The 23,120-nt window shown below is 43.3% G+C and overlaps 1 protein-coding gene across 10 annotated transcripts in view; it reads right to left on the bottom strand.

Annotated features, from left to right (window-relative positions):
• LOC126319942 (A-kinase anchor protein 9-like) overlaps positions 1 to 23,120 on the bottom strand; it is a 490,541-nt gene that overhangs the window by 74,658 nt on the left and 392,763 nt on the right. For all 10 annotated transcript variants that reach the window (XM_049993656.1, XM_049993664.1, XM_049993682.1 and 7 more), the window contains 4 exons: positions 19,475 to 19,664; positions 18,752 to 18,953; positions 18,512 to 18,662; positions 2,758 to 2,928 (listed from right to left, as the gene is read on the bottom strand). In XM_049993656.1, the coding sequence (XP_049849613.1) occupies positions 2,758 to 2,928; positions 18,512 to 18,662; positions 18,752 to 18,953; positions 19,475 to 19,664 (714 nt within the window). The remainder of the gene's footprint in view (positions 1 to 2,757; positions 2,929 to 18,511; positions 18,663 to 18,751; positions 18,954 to 19,474; positions 19,665 to 23,120) is intronic.

The raw sequence follows: 23,120 nt of genomic DNA, 5'->3' as shown, positions 1-23,120 counted from the left end.
TGTCTGTGAATCCCCATCAAAACTGAGGATGTATGTGCTGGTGTCAATCTTGCAGGCCCTGATCTCTTACTTCTCCAAGTGTTTGCCTTGTTCTTCATCCATCTTCAGTGTTAAGTCTTGGCGAAAAATTAATTATTTACCATTTTATCCTTATGGGGTGTTATGGTAACTGGTATACCACGAAATTGTTTAGTAACTCCGAGGACTAGCTAGGACTTAATTAAGATGGAATCACTTTGTAATTTACTAAGGGAAGGGGATTTGTCAAATATGTTTTCAATACTCACCAAAAAAACATTGGCTTAGTCAAGAGGAAGGACTGTCCATCATTTTGGCTACAAACCAGGAACTGAAAGGAGTAAGTGTCTGCAAGTTGCTTGGCTTTGTTTCCTTACCATGGCATGACCAAAGAGGGAAAGTTCCTAGGGTCGTAACGATCTGCAATGAATTCCAATGTGCCCGAGGAGACTGCCAGAGTCTCCAACCCCTGGCTGATAACTTTGATGAAAACCCGCCATGATGCCCTCTACTCCAAACAAGAGATCTTCTTATGGGCACTACCCAGCCAGAGCAAAGGCCACCTGGCATCATGGTTAGTGCCCCAAATCCTGGTTCCCCCAAACAACCTGCACCTATTCCTCAGCATGCACAAGGTGACAGCTAAGGCATTAATAGTGTGACCTTTGTGTGGTTATAGGGTTACCATTGAACGGGTGCCCAACAAACCCCACTTGGGCAAGTTACCATGCTGGATATGCGATGAGCTTCACCACACAGTCCACACATTCTGTAAAGGAGTTTTGAAACAGTGAAAGTCAGATTCAATGGTAGGATTTAACAGAAGATAACCAAAATATATGGTGTATAATAAAAGGAATAAAGTGGAAAAAGCTGTAACCAACATACTACAAGTGAGCTACGTTAATCAGCAGAGATTCTGTACTAGAGAATAAGTCTGTGGAAAAAGAGTCAGACAGTACAAGTGCAGGACAGGAAAGGAAAAAGTGCTTCAGTGGCTAGATGCCCTGTGATCAGCATGCACATACTAACATAAGAATTGTGAGTGCCCTGTGCAAGTGGGAAGCTTGCTTGTGGACACATGTAACCAACAGTTAATAAGTGCTACAAGGTAATGCAGTACAAGAATTGTGAACTGCAAAGCTGAAGGAAGCTATTCGAGCAGGCAACGAGAACAAGGAGGAATGGTAGTCCACTCTACAGTTGTAAACTAGTTAACAGGACATAGTCAGCTAACCAGAAGAGAAACTGACATATGGTCAGCATCAGTCTAAGAGAAACTAATTATCAGAGGTGAACTAGAGACATGTAGGAATCTGACCCTGTCAATAACATGATCCAAAGGAAGCACAGCAGTAAGAGATTATAAAATAGCTCAGACAAAAACATGACCACACGGAATATCTCTCTTACCATGTTATCCCTGAAACTGGGCAAAATGGTCAATGTAAATGACACAACACAGCCAACAACAGCTCACAAAATGGATACAGTGTAAATATAGCTTCTTCTTGTTCTGAATACATGAGATAGTTAATGTGTTAAAAAAAGTGAACTGTCTTCAGCGTTAGATAGAGGCAAACATTACAGCCAAGTACTACTTGAGGATAAAGACCAAGAGAAAAGAGTTTCCATTGTGCTGTAGGAGTTTTACAAATACAATAAAGTGACCATGGGGTAAAACATAGTACACAGAGTGTTTCAGAAACTCATGAACTTAGTACTGAGGGGGTCATAGGCAGAAAGTTCTCATTTAACTCTTAAGAGATAGCCATCTTTATATGTCCCTTAATTTGTAACAATAATACACGATAGAACTCATGCGATATTTACGAACACAAAATATGAAATTTCAAATAGAGCAGTATGAGTTTTTGAGGAAGAGACTTATCAATTTAAAACACAATTTTATCCAGAGAATGATGCCTGACCAAGCGAAGTTGGGTGTCATCTGTAGATATCTACAGCCCAACAACATGACACAGCTAGGAGCCTTTACGCAAGATATTTGATGTAGAAGTTTAGAAATATGGAAAACTACAGGAAGAAGCATATGAAAGACTGAAAAAGAAGTTGATGAGACTGTTTACACTTATCTGACTACTCTCAACCAACCATTCATTACCTTGTGCCAGCCATAAAGTGCTGATAGCCATTAGGGAAAAATTTGCATGCAGCTTATGTTTTCAGAATTCTGAACAACATGGAGCATGGCTGTGGCACCACAGAACAGACTGCCTGCAATTAGCTGGACTACATAGCACTTCCTACAACATTTCATATTTGAACAGACATTCAAGATGTAAGCTGATCATGACCCTCCTTAATGTTTGGTAGTATTAGTGTATTTCACTCCTGTTTATGAAAATGATTTTCAAGCTGGAAGAGTATGGGTGTCAAATTTTATATCAAAGCAAAAGAATAATCGGGTAGCTGCTCCATTGTTTGAGATATGGGAGACGTGCAAGCGAACCTGCCAGAGAAGTGTGCTGATGCCGGTTGTACATACATGGTAGTTGTTGCTAGCTCACATAGCAATATGCAGCCATGGGACAAAACACAAGACAGTATTAAAAACATAATAATTTAAATATCTCTTTTTCCAGAGATGTATAACCTTACTACAAACAAGACAATTCAGAAGGATATTAATTTGACTACGCTAAGTTGTTTTTTTTTTTTTTTTTTTTTTTTTTTTTTTTTTTTTTTTTTTTTTTTTTTTTACCATGCATTACAAACCTTTACAGTAATCAATGTAGCAGTGTCTCTTGAGTTTACTCCTGATTCCACCTTCAACTGCTGGCATTTTAACTGAGACATTAGTGCTTCCTGATTGCTTTTTGCCTGGTCTATTTGTATACGAAGTCTCATCTCATTGTCAAGAGCATTTTCCAGTTTGATTCTCATTGACTGGAAATATAAATTGCAAAAGAATATTTCACTCATATACACTCAAATAAAGTACCTTCATCACACATTTAGATTATTTATTTCTGTCAGACAACACAATAAAATAAACATCATGAACAGTATCATCTGTGGCTCGGAGGAAGAAAAAATAATGAAAGTCTGGTGTTCTCACTGGAGGAATTACCTGTGTGTGTGTGTGTGTGTGTGTGTGTGTGTGTGTGTGTGTGTGTGTGTGTGTGTGCGCGCACACACACATATGGGAATGCACTACAGCACTTGGGATACTCATGAAGTGGCATCAGGAAACAATCATCATGGATGTAAGGCACAACTAGTACTCCTATTTGTAATAGGGTGGAAAAGTGGTGATATGGACTTGTAACTTGGAATTCCTGGTGTAATTTCAACCAAACTTTGTATATACTTGACTTATGATCATGGAGGACTTGTGAAGGGGCTGGCATGTAAAAGCAGAAAAAAGCAGTGTTGAGTCTCTAAGTGTCAGGGTCATTGGGGTGACTGGTGACATCCCTGATGACATTTAACTACTAGGGTTGGGGGAGATGGTAACAAGGGGTGGCATTTAAAGCATGACTCTGGAACGCTGGGAGTAATTTCAACCAAACTTGATAAACTTATGACTTACTATCTGGAAAAAATTCTTTGGGACCAGGATGCTCTTCCAACGCAAGGTGGGTGGGGTTTGTGTTAGGGGAGGAATGGGGATGATGTATGTAGGTCTGCAATATATGAAGAAATCTGAACGAAACATAGTACACATAAGGCTTGTGATCTAGGAAAAAATGATGTTAGGGTAAGATACCCTCAGATCCCCTATTTGTTGGGGTGGAGAGGTGAATTGATGGCATGTTATGCATAACCCTGGAACATCTTGAGCAATTACTTGGTACAAATATGATGTAATATGTTGTTGTTGTTGTGGTCTTCAGTCCTGGGACTGGTTTGATGCAGCTCTCCATGCTACTCTATCCTGTGCAAGCTTCTTCATCTCACAGTACCTATTGCAACCTTCTGAATCTGCTTAGTGTATTCATCTATTGGTCTCCCTCTATGACTTTTGCCCTCCACACAGCCCTCCAACACTAAATTGGTGATCCCTTGGTGCTTCAGATGATGTAATATCTGGAAATAAAAACTGGAGGATGGGAGTATAAGACACCATTAGGAGTGGGTGGTGGTGGTGGTTAGTGTTTAACGTCCCGTCGACAATGAGGTCATTAGAGACGGAGCGCAAGCTCGGGTTAGGGAAGGATTGGGAAGGAAATCGGCCGTGCCCTTTCAAAGGAACCATCCCGGCATTTGCCTGAAATGATTTAGGGAAATCACGCAATACCTAAATCAGGATGGCCGGAGACGGGATTGAACCGTCGTCCTCCCGAATGCGAGTCCAGTGTGCTAACCTTAGGAGTGGGGGATGAGAGGGTTGTGAAATGTAAAAGTAATTGTAAATGGCCCATATTAGTGTGATCCGGTAATTTTCAGCATTTTAAGTTTGATTGCTGACACTTCCAAAGAAATTTCAGCCCCAGTGGTTTGATGGGATTTAGGGTGGGAGTAGGAAGTGGTTGACAAAAATTATCACAAACAATGAATGTTTGTGTTGTATCTATAGTACTAGTGGTTGCTATGCAAAATGATAATAGTCCAGATGACAAAGTGACCCACAGGGATAGGATGGGTGCGAGTGAGGAAGGGAAGGGGGTGATATTGTAATGCATAAGTGTGGAATGTGTGAGACAATTTCAACCAAATTTGGCACATGTATCACGTGCAGGTTGGGATGGTAGCAACATGTTAAATAATAAGAAATAACTATATTAGTGCCTTATTCAAATGACATTCCAGTTGCCCAGTTGCTCCATAGTTGGTGACATTTTTTGTTGAACATTTCAACCCTAGCACCAGGGTAGCAGTGGGGACTGGGTGATGAAAAATTAGGTAGCCGAGTAATGGCAGGTGATCGGCTACTTTCCATATAGGATTATTACTACATCCCATACCCCCTCCAAGAACCATTGACCTTGCCGCTGGTAGGGAGGCTTGCGTGCCTCGGTGATACAGATAGCTCCACCGTAGGTGCAACCACAACAGAGGATATCTGTTGAGAGACCAAACAAACATGTCGTTCCTGAATAGGGGCTCCAGCTTTTTCAGTAGTTGCAAGGGCAACAGTCTGGTTGATTGACTGATCTGGCCTTGCAACATCAACCAAAACTGTCTTGCTGTGCTGGTATTGTGAACAGCTGAAAGCATGGGGAAACTGCAGCAGTAATTTTTCCCAAGGGTATGCAGCTTTACTTTATGGTTAAATGATGATGGCATTCTCTTGGATAAAATATTCCAGATGTTTGGATCTCCAGGTGGGGACTACTTAGGAGGATATCATTATCTGCAGAAACAAAACTGGCATTCTATGGACTGGAGTGTGGAATGGAGCAAGGGTGGGCAGGTAGGTTAGAAAATTTAAAAAGAGAAATGGATAGGTTAAAGGTAGATATAGTGGGAATTAGTGAATTTCGGTGGCAGGAGAACCAAGCCTTTTGGTCAGGTGAATACAGGGTTATAAATACAAAATCAAATAACAGTAATGCAGGAGTAGGTTTAATAATTTAATAAAAGAAATAGGAACGTGTATAAGGTACTAAGAACAGCATAGTGAATGCATTGTTGCAGCCACGATAGACGTGAAGCCCATGCCTACCACAGTAGCACAAGTTTACATCCCAACTAGCTCTGCAGATGAAGAAGTTGAAGAGATGTACGATGTGATAAAAGAAATTTTTCAGATAGTTTAGGGAGATGTAAATTTAATAGACACGGGGGACTGGAACTTGATTTTAGGAAAAAGAAGAGATGGAAATGTAGTAGGTGAATATGGACTGAAAGTATGGAATGAAAGAGGAAGCCGCCTGGTAGAATTTCGCACAGAGCATAATTTAATCATTGCTAACACTTGGTTTAAGAATCATGAAAGAAGTTTGTATACGTGGAAGAGACCTGGAGATACTAGAAGGTTTCAGATAGATTATATAATGGTAAGACAGAGATTTAGGAACCAGGTTTTTAATTGTAAGACATTTCCAGGGGCAGATGTGGATTCTGACCACAATTTAATGGTTATGAACTGTAGATTAAAATGGAAGAAAATGCAGAAAGGTAGGAATTTAAGGAGATGGGACCGGGATGAACTGAAAGAATCAGAGGTTGTAGCAAGTTTCAGAGAGGGCATTAGGGAACGGTTGACAAGAACAGGGGATAGAAATACAGTAAAAGAAGAATGGGTAGCTTTGAGGGATGAAATACTGAAGGCTGCAGAGGATCAAGTAGGTAAAAAGATGAGGGCTAATAGAAATTCTTGGGTAACAGAAGATATATAGTGAATTTAATTGAGGAAAGGAGAAAATATAAAAATACAGTAAAAGAAGCACTTGAAAAGGAATACAAACATCTCAAGAATGAGATAGAGAGGAAGTGCAAAACGGCTAAGCAGGGATGGCTAGAGGATAAATTTAAGGATGTAGAAGCATATATCACTATGGGTAAGATAGATACTGCCTACAGGAAAATTAAAGAGCCCTTTGCACAAAAGAGAACTACCTGTATGAATACCAAGAGCTCAGATGGGAAGTCAGTCCTAAGCAAAGAAGAGGCAGCAGAAAGGTGGAAGGAGTAGATAAAGGATCTATACAAGGGAGATGTACTAGAGGGCAATACTATGGAAATGGAAGAGGTTGCAGATGAAGACGAAAAGAGACATATGATACTGCAAGAGGAATTTGAGAAAGCATTGAAAGACTTAAGTATAATAAAGCCCCAAGCATAGACAACATTCTGTTAGAGCTTTGGGAGAGTCAGCCATGACAAAAGTCTTCCATCTGGTGAGCAAGTTGTATGAGACAGGCGAAAGATGTTCAGACTTCAAGAAGAATATAATAATTCCAATCCCAAAGAAAGAAGGTGTTGCCAAGTGTGAAAAATACCATAATTATTAGTTTAATAAGTCATGGTTGCCAGAATACTAACACAAATTCTTTACAAATTAATGCAAAATCTGGTACAAACTGACCTCGGGGAAGATCAGTTTGGATTCCATAGAAATGTTCAACATGCGAGGCAGCTCTGACCCTATGACTTATTTTACAAGATAGGTTAAGGAAAGGCAAACCTATGTTTCTAGCATTTGCAGAATCAGAAAAAGCTTTAGACAATGTTGATTGGAATACTCTTTTTCAAATTTTGAAGGTGGCAGGCGTAAAATATTTGGAGTAAAAACTATTTGCAATTTGTATAGAAAGCAGATGGAAGTTACAAGAGTTGGGGGGCATGAAAGAGAAGCAGTGCTTAAAAAGGGAGTGAGACAGGGTTGTAGCCTATCCCCGATGTTATTAAATCTGTATATTGAGCAAGCAGTAACAGAAACAAAAGAAAAATTTTGGAGTAGGAATTAAAATCCAAGGAAAGGAAATAATAACTTTGAGGTTTGCCAACAACATTGTAATTCTGTCAGAGCCATCAAAGGACCTGGAGGAGCAGCTGAATGGAATGGACAGTGTCTTGAAAGGAGGATATAAGACAAACATCAACAAAAGCAAAACAAGGATAATGGAATGTAGTCGAATTAAATCAGGTGATGCTGAAGGAATTAGTTTAGGAAATGAGATACTGAAAGTAGTTAAAGGGTTTTGCTATTTGTAGGATAGTGGGACTCTTATAACCTAAGTAAAAATATTATTTATTAAATAGTGTTTAGAGACATAGTATATACCAAGTATGTATAAGTTGAAAAGTAGGGGAGGACTCTAGGGACCAAAGGAAGTATTCAGAAGGATATACAAAGTGTATAATAGATTTGTATATTTACCAGGAAATATTTTAATTATAGTGTACATAAAGATGTATACTACGGCAATGAACCATGAGGCCTACTCATAAAGGATTAGGGATCCTACTTGCATGGAGGTAAGACAACCTGTGGCCTGATGAATAGGGATGTTTTAAAAAGGGGCATACGTACAAAAACGGAAGGAGTAACTGCACTCATAGGGTCAGCCCACCTGTAAGATATACGTACTGATCGTAGGGGAAAAGGACAGTAATGTGACAGAAGTCACACATTTAATAGAAATTATTTTGGTGAGTTTGAACCCTATATTCCAAGAGCAGAATTATGTTTTATTTGATTTTGAAAGTGTCGAGAAGAACACTTTCATTTGCCCACAGTTCCTCCAGACTACAATCAGTCTATAATTAATGAGGCTATTACGTCCTACAGAATCAATACAAAGAATTAGAATAAAGAGTAAAATACTCAAGTGTCATGAACACCTGGAGCTTACAATTGGAAACCAAAGTTTTAGGCCCCACGACTCCTAGATATTAGAGAATTAACTCCAACATTCAGTGAAATACTCCCGTTTTATAATCAAAGAAAATGAAAAAAGAAAATCTAAATAGTAAAGAAAGGGGTTATGCATGGTTAATAAAAGGATGTGGAATGTATACTGTGGAATTATGAATTGTTATTGTATGTAATACTAATGTACATAATGTGTATGTATAAAATATTGCGTGTTCGAGCTGAGGGGAGGGATATGTAGCGATTCGAGAATTTCTGCATAAATTCTAGAACCACTCATCCTTCTACTGTCTTGAACATACGGTATTTTAAAAATTAGTGTGAGAATGTACATATTGCGTGACACATGTTTGTGTGTGCAGGCTGGAAAGGAGTTACGAGCACAAGATAGACGCGACGGTCGAATGGCAGCAACAAGTGTATACCGCTCATGCCATGGAAGCTGTATTGGAAGAACAAGGAGTGTTTATGTATCTTATGGTGTTTCATATTGTTGACTATTAATGAGCAAAAAGAAGAACAGTTGAAAAATTGTTAATAAAACTTCATGTGTTGGACTTGCTAGAAGAAAGACATGTTCATAAATTACTTGGTTGTAAAAACTATGCCATTGTAAATGTATTTAATTGGATCTGATGTGAGACAAGCCAGTTGACTTGCATGAGTTTGAATAATTATAGTGGGAAATATTGAATTTGTTCTCTGTGGAAGTTGAAATATACTATGACTGTGTTAAAAGTATTCTTCGGGTACTATATTATTTCAAAAATAGGGAGAGAGTCTTATAAATTCCGCAACATTTAGTAAGCAGGCACAATGTAACTATACAGGTGTGTGTGTGTGTGTGTGTGTGTGTGTGTGTGTGTGTGTGTGTGTCACTCTCACTCTCTCTCTCTCTCTCTCTCTCTCTCTCACACACACACACACACACACACACAGATGTACAGGTACACTGTGCTAGGACTGCAGTTCTGCACTGAAATCGAGGCACTGAGGCACACTGAAGAAAGGTTGGAGAAGGTACCTAATATACTGACATCAAGAAGTTTATAAGATTGAAAGATGTGATGCAAGGACAGACTTCAAATCTACACACGTCACAGAAACTGGTGATTGTGGGAAGGATCCAGATGACACGGGTCACAAAGCAGCAACTGAAATCAAGTATACTATGATCAGCAGTATGTTCTGCTACTGGCCCACTCTGTTCCTGACCACAGTTTGGCGATGGCCAATAAGTTGGATGGCCAGATGGTTGGTGGTCATGGTCATGCAAAATGCTTTGTGAAAATTGCATCAAAGCTCATACACAATATGACTAATTTCACAGGTGGCCCTGCCCCTGATGGTATACGATTAGCTTATGATAGGACTGAAGCAGGATGTGCTGGGAATACAATTTACTTGGGACCCCAAACACCCGAGCATTATTCAAGACTGTGTTGCACTTGCATCATATACACTAACTCCTTTATTGGTAAGTTACACTTCTACAAAATTCTACCAATACACCAAATTTGGCCATTTGCTTTACCTACTATTGACCTGTACTCATTTCATTTCATATTGGTTTGTAACCTTACACTTAGATATTGAATCATCATGGCTGTGTCAACCAGCATCCCAGCAATACTGTATTCGAAAATTATAGGATTGTTTTTTCTATTCATCTGCATTAACTTACATTTTACCAAATTTCGATCAAGCTGCTGTAGCGCAACACCATGTAGAAATTCTGTGTATGTAATCCTCTATCCTCTTACAGTCACACAACAACACTTTCCTATACACTACAGCTGCATCAGCAAATAGTGGCACATTGCTGCTCACCCTGTGTGAATGAGTGACTGAGGGCCGAGGAGAACCAGTGGCAGGGAAGTGATCCATCTGTTGTTATGACCTTCAGGTTAGGGTGCAGCGTGTAAAGAGATGGTCAATGCAGCAGAGGTCCATTAGCATACAAAAAAGGGCAAATGTAAACTAACATTTGTGATCAAAATATCCACGGGTGTACTGCCGGTCTATAGTGTCCAACGGGCACAATATTTCGGCGATCAAACATGTCGCCATCATCAGGTGAACTGACGGACTGAGCTCCTGTGAACGTGCCGGCACGGAGATCCGTACGCTATGGCTGCTCAGGGGGAACTGGGTTCGGACGCGGCGGCGGCCGATTTAAATACCCTCCGCCCGCGGCGCGCTCCCTCCGCCGTCCGCGCCCCGCGCCATGGTCTCGTGGTGGAACAGATTGCGACGGCGTCTGAGATGACGTCGGTGTGATTCCTCTGTCTGCCGTGGTCGTCACAACTATGCGTTTACTCGATTTACTCTTGATTAACCCAATCGCTGGTTCCCAAGCCTTGCTAAGATTATAGCCACAGTCACGGTTTATGAGGTCGTCATTGGTGCGAATTTCGATGGCCTCTCTAACAACGCTGTCCCAGTATCTCGACGTCTGTACCAGAATCCTCGTGCGGTCATACTCCATAGCGTGATTTTCCGACAAACAATGTTCAGCGACTGCCGACTTGCTCGGATACATTAGTCGAGTGTGCCTCTGGTGTTCACGGCATCGATCCTCGACAGTACGCATCGTCTGACCAATATACGACTTGCCACATTGACACGGAATCTGGTACACGCCAGCCTTCCTCAAACCGAGGTCATCTTTGGCGCTCCCCACCAGTGCACGAGTTTTATTCGGAGGACAAAACACAGTTCTGACACGGTGTTTCTTCAGAATGCGGGCGATTTTCCCCGAGAGTGCGCCTGTGTATGGAATAAATGCAGTGCCTACCTCCTCCCTCGTGACTTCATCCATATCAACAGGTTGTGCTGCAGTGGTTGGGCGGAGAGCACGTTGGATCTGCCACTCTGAGTACCCATTTTTTCGAAACACAGTTCTCAGATGTTCCAATTCCTGGGGTAGACTCTCTGTGTCAGAGATAGTGCGCGCCCTATGTACTAGAGTTTTAAGTACCCCATTCCTCTGTGAAGGGTGGTGGCAGCTGTCTGCGTGCAAATACAGATCAGTGTGTGTTGTCTTTCGATACACCCCATGACCTAGGGTGCCGTCAGCCCTTCTCCTGACCAAGACGTCAAGGAAAGGTAATTTACCCTCCTTTTCAGTCTCCATAGTGAATTTGATGTTGGGGTGTATGGAGTTTAGATGTGTAAGGAAGTCAAGGAGTTTATCCATACCATGTGGCCAGATGACGAACGTGTCGTCCACGTAACGGAAAAAGCAAGTGGGTTTCCATTCGGATGACGACAGGGCTTCCTCCTCGAAGTTCTCCATGTACAAATTCGCCACCACCGGTGAGAGTGGGCTACCCATGGCGACTCCCTCCGTTTGTTCGTAGTATTCTCCATTAAAAAGAAAATACGTGGAAGTCAAGACATGCCTAAAAAGTTCAGTGGTATTCTCGTCAAACCTTTGACCAATCAACTCTAGCGACTCTCGCAGGGGTACCCTCGTAAACAAGGAAACGACGTCAAAACTCACCATGATATCTGACTCATCCAACCTGAAGCTATCAAGGTGTTTAACAAAATCCACGGAATTACGGATGTGATGAGGGCATTTACCCACATAAGGACTTAATATTCCCGTCAGGTATTTGGCCAACAAATATGTAGGTGCCCTGATGTTGCTGACAATGGGGCGTAATGGTACCCCCTCTTTGTGAACCTTCGGGAGTCCATATAGTCTAGGCGGTGCCGGACCTTGGGGTAACAATTTCTTAGCGTCACCCTCCGGTAAATCTGCGTCCTTGAGAAGAACCCTCGTCTTGTTCTCCACCTTCTTTGTAGGGTCAACGCTGATCTTCCGGTAGGAATCGTCATTTAGCAGGCTCTGCATCTTATCAGTGTAGTCCTTACGGGAGACAACAACTGTAGCATTGCCTTTGTCAGCCGGTAAGACAACAATTTCAGAACGTTCCCTCAGATCACGAATGGCCGCCCTCTCTTTACTGCTGATATTTGACTTCATCGGCTTGGATTTCGTCAACGCACGACAAGTTTCACGGCGTATTTCCTCGGCTGATTCTGGCGGAAGTCGAGCTGCAACCTGTTCAACAGCACCAACAATTTCTGCGACCGGAGTGAACTTGGGGGTGGGAGCGAAATTGAGACCTTTCTGCAAAACCGAGACCGCATCATCACTCAACACCATGCCACTCAAATTGATGACAGTCTTGCACGGAACCTGCAGAGATGGTTTGTCAAGGAGACGTGAGAACTTAGCTGTTTGACGTCCCGTAGCCTTCTTATGAGCGGAATCAGCTGACACCCAGGTTTGACGAGAATACCACTGAACTTTTTAGGCATGTCTTGACTTCCACGTATTTTCTTTTTAATGGAGAATACTACGAACAAACGGAGGGAGTCGCCATGGGTAGCCCACTCTCACCGGTGGTGGCGAATTTGTACATGGAGAACTTCGAGGAGGAAGCCCTGTCGTCATCCGAATGGAAACCCACTTGCTTTTTCCGTTACGTGGACGACACGTTCGTCATCTGGCCACATGGTATGGATAAACTCCTTGACTTCCTTACACATCTAAACTCCATACACCCCAACATCAAATTCACTATGGAGACTGAAAAGGAGGGTAAATTACCTTTCCTTGACGTCTTGGTCAGGAGAAGGGCTGACGGCACCCTAGGTCATGGGGTGTATCGAAAGACAACACACACTGATCTGTATTTGCACGCAGACAGCTGCCACCACCCTTCACAGAGGAATGGGGTACTTAAAACTCTAGTACATAGGGCGCGCACTATCTCTGACACAGAGAGTCTACCCCAGGAATTGGAACATCTGAGAACTGTGTTTCGAAAAAATGGGTACTCAGAGTGGCAGATCCAACGTGCTCTCCGCCCAACCACTGCAGCACAACCTGTTGATATGGATGAAGTCACGAGGGAGGAGGTAGGCACTGCATTTATTCCATACACAGGCGCACTCTCGGGGAAAATCGCCCGCATTCTGAAGAAACACCGTGTCAGAACTGTGTTTTGTCCTCCGAATAAAACTCGTGCACTGGTGGGGAGCGCCAAAGATGACCTCGGTTTGAGGAAGGCTGGCGTGTACCAGATTCCGTGTCAATGTGGCAAGTCGTATATTGGTCAGACGATGCGTACTGTCGAGGATCGATGCCGTGAACACCAGAGGCACACTCGACTAATGTATCCGAGCAAGTCGGCAGTCGCTGAACATTGTTTGTCGGAAAATCACGCTATGGAGTATGACCGCACGAGGATTCTGGTACAGACGTCGAGATACTGGGACAGCGTTGTTAGAGAGGCCATCGAAATTCGCACCAATGACGACCTCATAAACCGTGACTGTGGCTATAATCTTAGCAAGGCTTGGGAACCAGCGATTGGGTTAATCAAGAGTAAATCGAGTAAACGCATAGTTGTGACGACCACGGCGGACAGAGGAATCACACCGACGTCATCTCAGACGCCGTCGCAATCTGTTCCACCACGAGACCATGGCGCGGGGCGCGGACGGCGGAGGGAGCGCGCCGCGGGCGGAGGGTATTTAAATCGGCCGCCGCCGCGACCGAACCCAGTTCCCCCTGAGCAGCCATAGCGTACGGATCTCCGTGCCGGCACGTTCACAGGAGCTCAGTCCGTCAGTTCACCTGATGATGGCGACATGTTTGATCGCCGAAATATTGTGCCCGTTGGACACTATAGACCGGCAGTACACCCGTGGATATTTTGATTATCAAATACGCCGGGAGAAACTCAAGAATCATAACATCTGTGGTCCATAATGATAGCTGCAGACAGCCAAAATGGGCAGTCCACATGAAGATGAAGGTGGTGGCTACTGTGACAGTGGTGACATCAGGTAATGAAACTACTCAGGCCAGCAGGTGACACTATCCACTATGGTGAGGAGGTAGCAGCAGCCATCAGAAGAAGCTGGAGGGCCGAAGAGGTCCATGTGAATGTGGGCACAGCGATGTCTGATGTCTGGGAAGGTGGCGACGGGCAAATATACGTGGCAGCCGACATTGGCATGCTGCCAGGCGAAGCAGGTGCGAGCCCAAGTCCTGTAGTCCCTCTGAATATCTGGCTACACAAAATGCTACATCACTAAAACGACAAATGCACGCACTCCATGAAGTGGCAGGTTCTGGTCAAATGTGGAGGAGGAGGAGGAGGAAGAGGAGGAGGAGGAGGAGGAGAAGATTAGTGTTTAATGTCCCGTCGACAATGAGGTCATTAGAGACGGAGAACATGCTCGGGTTAGGGAAGGATGGGGAAGGAAATCGGCCATGCCCTTTCAAAGGAACCATCCCGCCATTTGCCTGAAGTGATCTAGGGAAATCATGGAAAACCTGAATCAGGTTGGCCGGACGTGGGATTGAACCGTCGTCTTCCCGAATGCGAGGTCAAATGTGGCCTTGCGGAAGGCAGCACACAGGAATGGGTGCAGTCAGCCAGTGGATACAACACACCAAATACTATTGTCTGAGCTGGGAGCTGTGTACATTGAAGGTGAAGTCTAGTAACATCACCCAGACAAAGGTAGGTGAGTTCTGGATCATGCTCCTGGTCAGTGCTAAGTGCCTCATAGTCCATGGACGACTTGACGGCACATAGCTGAGGTAGTCAGTGATGACATTGTCAATTCCCACAATGTGACATATGTCGGTAGTAAATTTGGATATGGACGACAGCTGCTGGAATTCACGTGGGGTGGACTGGTCGAAGTCTTTTGCAAGGGAAAATAGTGTGGGCTTCTAATTGGTGAAGACTTGTAAAGTGAGAGGCCTCCACCGATGGCCGAAAGTATTCAACTGCCTCGTAGTCGTTGAGGATCTTTCTGTCGTATGCATCCCAGCATCACTGAACTTAACAGCAGGGAGCTTGCTGGAGAAGAATGCAAGAGACTTCCAGGGGTCACTGACGTGCTGTTGCAGGATGGTGCCAATGGCCATCTGGCTACCGTCAACCACTGTGGCAAGTGGGGTGATGGGACACGGATGAGCGAGCAGGGTAGCGTCTGGCATGTTGCACTTAGTGGCAGACAAGCTATTTTCCATTTGTGATGTACCAGCTTGCTCCCTCTTGTTTGGACGCCATGGAGTGCAGCTCCTGCATAGCGGTGGCATTCCTCAGAAGACAGTGGAAGAAGTTTAACATGCTGAGGGAATGGTGGAGGTCCTTGAACGTCTCCGGGAGTGGGAAATCGAGGATGGCTAGTACACTGTCGAGCAGGGGATGTGATCCGGCAGAGGAGATGACGTGGGCCAAGAATACCACCTCACTAACACTGAGAATGTACTTTTCTGTGTTCATGATGATGCTAGCATCCTGGAGGCATTCGAAAATACGGTGGAGGCAATCGATCGCGGTTTTCCTTGAGTGTCATCGAAAAAACGAGTATGTAGTCCAGGTAGGTGAAACAGCCTTGCAATACACCATCCAAGAAATGCTGCCATGTTTGTGAGGCACTGTGAAGGCTGAAGATCATAAAGGTCTTCTGGATATCCTCAGGTGCTACCGGAATCTGGAGGAAAGTTTGGTGCAGTCATTCGTGCTGAAAATTCAGCTGTGTTAGAACGGCAGCAGGTATCAATCAGGGATGGTGCATTGGTTCACCTTACAGTGAGCCCGCATGGAACCACCCATCTTCTCAACAAGGTGAAGGGTGGAAGTACATGGGCTTTTCCAAGGACACATCACACCAGCAGTGGGCAGCTCATCAAATACGACCTGGACGATTTTCAGTTTGTGTGATAGTAGGTACCGGGGCCAGCAGAAGTACGGTGTCCCAGGAGCCACGTCCATGTAGTGTACAGTTGAATGGTGGGCCTCCTGAGGTGCACTGAACAGATATGTAAGAGCAGGAAACAGCACCAGTAGGTCGGCATATGCATTGAAAGACACGACTGGCTTCATGTCGAGAAGAACAGTGAAACAAGTGGTGCATTTCGTTGATCTCCCAATGTCACAGTCAATGACGCACTGGCCTTCAAAGCCAATGAGCATGCACTAGTGTCCGATGAAGTCCATTGTGGTAATGAGGGTCAGTGACAGTGAAGGTTCAAGGGAGGTGCTATTGTAGGCCCAGGTTGAGAACATGGTGATATATGCCGTAGGTGACAATGGTGGAGTTGTTTGCTGCCATGAGGAAGACGGCTGAGACGGTGCCAGATTCCCATACAAGCCACCACAGAGAGACAGACAACAGGAAAAGTGTGGCAGGGCCAGCATTGCAGATTAACAGATGCTGGGAGATCAACTAACAGCCAGGCATGCCTAATCTCGGTGGCTGTTATTGTTTAGGTGCCAAGAGCAGGCCTCCTAGCAGTTGGCAGCATCTGTACCAAAACGCTTGCAGCATCAGCAGAGGCCATCTGTGTCACGTGAGGTGTTAGCAGGTTGGTTAGGGCTGTGGTGGTGGTAGCCATTGTAGCACTACTGGACTGATCTGTGTGGCCAGTGGTGACTGGAATTGAGGTGGGCCACAGTTTCTTGTAGCATTGTTATGCCAGCACTGAGGTGGGTGAGGATATCATTGGGCCCTATGCTGCGGGCCAGTGGGGACAGCATGTTGAGCAGTGAGGAGGGGGTAGGAACGGAGTAGCTGGAGGAGTGATGACCAGCTGCCTGTGCCACATGGGGGTGGGGATGGCATACAGCAGTGGTTTCAGGCAAGGAGACTAGCATCACGTGAACTCAGTCGGGGAACATCAGAGTGTCTCATAGCTGTTGGTGGATAGGAGCAACGAAATGGCATCGTGGACCTCCACTTGCCACGCACTGGCTGATCACCATAGCGAACTTGGTGGCATCCTGAGTAATGCCGCAGCCAATGAAGATGGTGTCCCCCAAGGAAAACCACAGGTTCAGATCCCACAGCATCAAACACAGTAGGCGAGCCACAGCATGGCTGGACAGAGTGTTAGTGGCATACGGGGCAATGGGTGTCAGTGGGTCAAAGCAGGGAAGGATGGCAGTGGAGGCAACAGAAGCAAGAACCGGTGCAGGAGTTGGCTGTGGTGTCTGGTGCTGGTGGTTGGGCCACTGGTGGTCGCATCGCCGCAAGGAGCGCATGCAGCTCAGCACTGCTGCCTTCCAGTTCTGTGAGACATGTGGACAGCCCAGCGATGATGTCATGGGGTGCCAGAGCACTGTCACATGCTGTGCGGTGTCAGTTGCGAGGGAAGGAGGAAGCCACAGCCGCAATGTTGCAGAAAGGACATCAAAAGAAGACAAATGGCTCTTTATGTGAAACAACAGTGTCTGTAGCATGAAAACTTAAGTTGCGGGTGGGATGTGGACATGTGAGAGAATTGAAATAAGCGCTAACAGAACAAGGTGGTAATACCTTGCTGAAATAGGATATTAAGTCGATGGAGTCTATTTTTGGGTCACCAGTGTAGGAATGTTTCCTTACTTAACTTATAAGTCAATTGCCCAATGATAGAGCAAGGTATGGTAAGCTCTGTACAAATAACAATGTTTATACATGGTCAAGGACCAACACATGAAATAGTTGTAGCACAGTAGAAAAGGTGAATACCGAGGCAGGTGACAGTCTCATCCCTAAGTTTCACCAGTACAATGATATTCTGACATGGCGTGCAAAATTAGTAGTCTTCAGCACAAGATGTGGCACAAAACACCATTTATACGCCCAGCTGCATAGCAGGGGTAGAGATGGCAGGGCATGAGTGTGTCTCAAAACTTCCTGGCGCGCACCTCAATGTGGTGTGTCCGTATTGGTGCAAGCGCAAACCAGGAACTGATGTAGACACCACGGAAGAAGGAGACTGGTCTAGAGTAGGTCAGCAGAAGTCTTGCTATGGACTGAGCTATTTTTCTCCACCAGTAGTCAGTGATCATAACGTGCAGGTATCCGGTTACATGGCAGGAATGACAGCTTGGTATGGCAATAACATGCAAAGGGAGAAGCTGGCTGCCTTAGCAGACAGCTTTTGCGAGCTAAGTCTATATGGAACTGCTAAGACAGTTGTGTGGCAAAAGGCCACCACACTGTCAAACAAGTGGACTCAAACCTAAATATAATAAACTTACCACATACAGATGTGCATAAAGAATGATTTCATAACAGTGACTATAATATTTTTCAAAATAAACCTCAATATATCATTCTGCTTCATGCAGAAATATTTTCATACAGACAATGAAATGCTTATTAGCTGTATTTTACCTCTATAAGCTCTGAATCTTTTCTGTTGGAGATACTAGCCCTCTGACGTTCAGCTTCAAGAAGTGACTGTAAGTGTCTAACATTATTTTTTTCTTTGTGAAGATCATTTTCAAAGTCTCTAACTTTCACTCTTTCCTTCTCCAATAGCACACTGGGAACAAACATACATGTAATGTATTTTTATTTTATTTTATTGAGAACTACATATTGTCAAGAACACAGATATAAAATAGAACTTACATGAACTGCTGCAATCTTTCTTCATGGTACACTGTCTGTCTTTTTAGATTCTCAATTTCCATTTCTTGTTCTCTTTGCACTCTCATTAAATCATTTACTTTTTTCTCAGATTCTAAGTTACATGTTTTTTCCTTGTTCAAACTTTCAAGTAACTGCAGAACATGTTTTTTTCCGGATTCCACAGCTGCTTCGAGTTGTTCAACTGAAAAACCATAAAAGAGTCTTGAGCAATGAATAGTGGGTTTTCTCATTCTCATGAAATCTATACTACCTGCCTCATTCATATACAAGAGAAGTGGCACCATATACAAGAAGAAACGGCACAAAACTGTCTTAACAAAGAAATCAACAATGAATTCATTTTTATAATAATATGGATGTATGTATGTATGTTCCACATATCCTCCTAAGCCACTGTATAAATTTCAACCAGACCTGGTACATAAATCACTTATTGTCAGGAAAGTCCCCAGTGAGTGGGGGAGGGCATAAGAACTAGCTACCTCTCAAAGAGACATTTTTCCTTGCTGATAACTAAGCAGTATGCTAGCTTCAGTCAAGAAATGAAAAAGGGACTAAGTGAGAAGATGGATTAAAGGAGGATGAGAATATGAAAAATTGAAAACATTAATCCAACTAAGGAACAGGAATAAATGGGAGAATAGAAAGGGAAAAAATGCAATGGAGAAAAAAAGAGTAGATAAAAAAATTGTACAGGTGTACCTTTGTGTTCAAGCAGCTGAGTTGTCTGCATTGCAGTACTTCCACTACAACTGTTATGAAATGTGAATTTATTTGCAGGGATAGTAATATTAACTGTAGATAATCGCATACCAATATGGTTAGTTTCGTTCATACTATCTGAAGCTGGAATAAGTTGCTGCACATATGAAAGTTCCTCTGGTGACAGGACCTGCAAAACAATGGAACAAAAACAGATTATATAAAGGATTAACATTAAGAGACACAGTATTTTACTATGCTACAGTTATTAGAATATCACCACACAGTGGAGACATTATGCAATGACAGGCACACGAACAAGACTGAACTCATGACTAACTTGCTTAACACCTCAACTATATGGTGAATGGTCATCATCATTCCTTCTATTATTATGTCCCATCCAGAAATTTCCAGCGCTATATTATCATATTTTCTGTCATCCACAGTTTATATGGTCCAGTCCAATATTGTACCACGTGTTATCTGTCAACTTTCTTTATGCTCATGAAATTTACTGCATACAATTACAGGTGAGGAATAGATCTGCAGGAAGGACCCATGGGTATGTACTAGCTGATCGCATTACATGCCAGGATGACAAAAGATATAACAGCAGAACACATGTGTGATTTGCAACATGGGAAGTGTCACGCAGCAGCGGTGGTGGACTATTATTGAGCAAACAAATGGTGCTACGGAAAAAATGATAACATTATCCTTGAATGTTGACTACCAAAGTTTTATTTTCCTTCTCTGTCAATAAACAATAAAAGAACACATATGCAACAGCAATATTTGAAGAATGGAAAATCTGGGATGTATAACAATATGAATCACCACACACAGCAGGCACTGAGCAGCAGCACCAGCAGCAGCACATTTAAAAGTACACTGTTGGATAAGCTACTGGACTAAATCCTTCCACAAGCACAACTCACACAATCACGGCCACTGTCACGAGACAATGAATCATATGTGCTTATGCGTGTTTTCTAGTGCAGAAGAAGGACTTTGTCCAAAAATTTTAATATTTTAGCTGTCTCTTCATTGTGCCTGTCTGAGACTCTACACTGCCTCTGTTCGGAGAGTGGTAATCTATCCTTTCTATATTGTTATGAATTATTTAGGAATAAACTATCAGCTCTTTACTGGTCCACGGTGAGTGTACTGCGGTGAGGTGGGGGTGTGGGGTGAGCGACGGAGACAGGCAAGAGGAAGGGAAGGGTTAGGGGGAAGCATCTAGTGGCTCATGGGAGAGCGGGAAGACTTTATTTATTTATTTATTTATTTATTTATTTATTTACACTTCAAGTTCCGTAAGACTAAAGTGAGGGGCACATCTCCAAGGTCATGGAACATGTCGGTAGATGAAATCACAACACAAAAGTAGTGACAGATGAAAAGAAAATGTTTATGAACCCAAAAACAGACAATCCATAAGTTTAAGTAAACACAATCAACAATACAATATGAATCGGCTTAATTTTTCACAGAACACCTCGACAGAATAGAAGGAGTGATCCAAGAGGAAACTCTTCATTTTTTATTTGAAAGCATGTGGATTACTGCTAAGATTTTTGAATTATGGTGGTAGCTTATTGAAAAGGATGCAGCAGTATACTGCACCCATTTCTGCAAAGGAGTTGAGGAAGTGCGATCCAAATGCACATTGCACTTCTGCCAAGTATTAACTGAGTGAAAGCTGCTAATTATTGAGAATAAGCTGATATCGTTAACATGAAACGACAGTAAAGAATATATATATCGAGAGGCCAATGTCGAAATACCCAGACACATGAATAGGGGTCGACAAGAGTTTCATGAACTTATACCACTTATTGCCCAAATTGCCCTTTTTTAGACCAAAAATATCCTTTTAGACTGGGAAGAGTTACCCCAAAATATAATACCATACAACATAAGTGAGTGAAAATAAGCAAAGTAGACTATTTTTTGTGTCAAACGATCACTCACTTCATACCCCGTTTGAATAGTAAAAATGGCAGCATTAAGTCTTTGAACAAGATCCTGAAAGAGGGCTTTCCACGACAGTTTACTATCTATCTGAATACCTAAAATTTGAACTGTTCAGTTTCACTAATAAAATGCCAATTCAATGAAATTAAAACGATGAGTTTTGTTGAATTGTGTGCTAGAAATTGTAAAAACTGAGTCTTATTGTGATTTAGTGTTTGTTTATTTTCTACAAGCCATGAACATTGTAGGTTATGAACTGCACTATTTGAAACTGGGCCAATGTTGCAAGCAACATCCTTTACTACCAAGCTAGTGTTGTCAGCAAGCAGAAATATTTTAATTATATTAAATTTCAGCCTCCACAGGCATAAGCCAAGAAACTTTATCTAGGTTTCGGCTATAATAATGTAGCCTTCTTCAGAAATGTCACAATATAAAATTAAAACATGCCAGACATTGGCCTTGTCAAACTTAAAATGTTAGTACTACAGTACATAAGTCATAAGACAGGGTCACGTCTACTAATATTTTGTTGATAGGCCACACAAATGGGCCAGACCGGTGGGCCGCGGGTTCTGAGTCATAACTCAGGGCCTGGCACAGGTCCTCCGCCAGTTGCCTGAGGGATCCACATACAAGCTCTGCCCGAGTGACCCCATCCCAGAAGTCCAACATAAACTCCAGTCCCTGCTGAAATCCTTAGGCCCTTCCCAGAACCTCTTCCCTGAATCCATCTCCCTACTTACCACAACAACAGCTCACACCCCCACCTTCTACATGCTCCCCAAAATCAACAAACCTGACAATCCTGGGTGTCTCACTGTGGCTGGTTATAGTGCCCCCAACCAAAGGAATATCAGCCCTTGTTGATCAACATCTCCAACTGATAATCCAAAACTTAGCCTCCCGATACCAACCACTTTCTGCTCCCGGCTCTTCCCACATCCTTACCTACCATACCACCACTCGTCATCATTGATGCAACCTCCCTGTATATCAACATCTACCATGCCCACGGCCTTGCCGCGATTAACACTACCTCGTCCAACAAGCTGCAGGATTTCAAACCCACCACTTCATTCCTCCTACACCCAACCAACAACAATCCCAACCCTAAGTACTTCATCTTTGGAGGGAAAGTATACAAACAAATTCATGGCACAGCCATGGGCACCTGCTTGGCACGTTCATATGCCAACCTCTTCATGGACCACCAAGAGGAAAAATTCATAGTTTCCCAAAACCCTAAACCCCAGATCTGGTTCAGGTTTACTGATGACATCTTTATAATCTGGACCCAGGCCAGGATGCCTTATCTTCATTCCTTCACCACCTCAACATATTCTCTCCCATACACTTCATCTGGTACTCCTCCACCTATCATGCCATCTTCCTTCATGTCAATCTCCCCCTCTCAGGTGGCTCCATCCACACCTTGCTCCACATCAAACCCTCTAATTATCAACAGTACCTGCATTTTGACAGCTGCCACCGCTTCCACATCAAAAAATCCCTCCCATATAGACTGGCCACGTATGGTAGTCATATCTACAGTGATGACAGCTCACTCACCAAGTATGCTGAAGGCCTCACAAAGGCCTTTGCGTATAGCTAATACCCTCCAGATCTAATACACAGATTTTCTATACCATATCCTCACACACAC

This window comes from Schistocerca gregaria, chromosome 2 (assembly GCF_023897955.1).
Source record: "Schistocerca gregaria isolate iqSchGreg1 chromosome 2, iqSchGreg1.2, whole genome shotgun sequence".
Lineage (NCBI taxonomy): Eukaryota > Metazoa > Arthropoda > Insecta > Orthoptera > Acrididae > Schistocerca > Schistocerca gregaria.
Note: the sequence above shows the minus strand (reverse complement) of the source record. Positions and strands in the feature narration are given on the sequence as shown.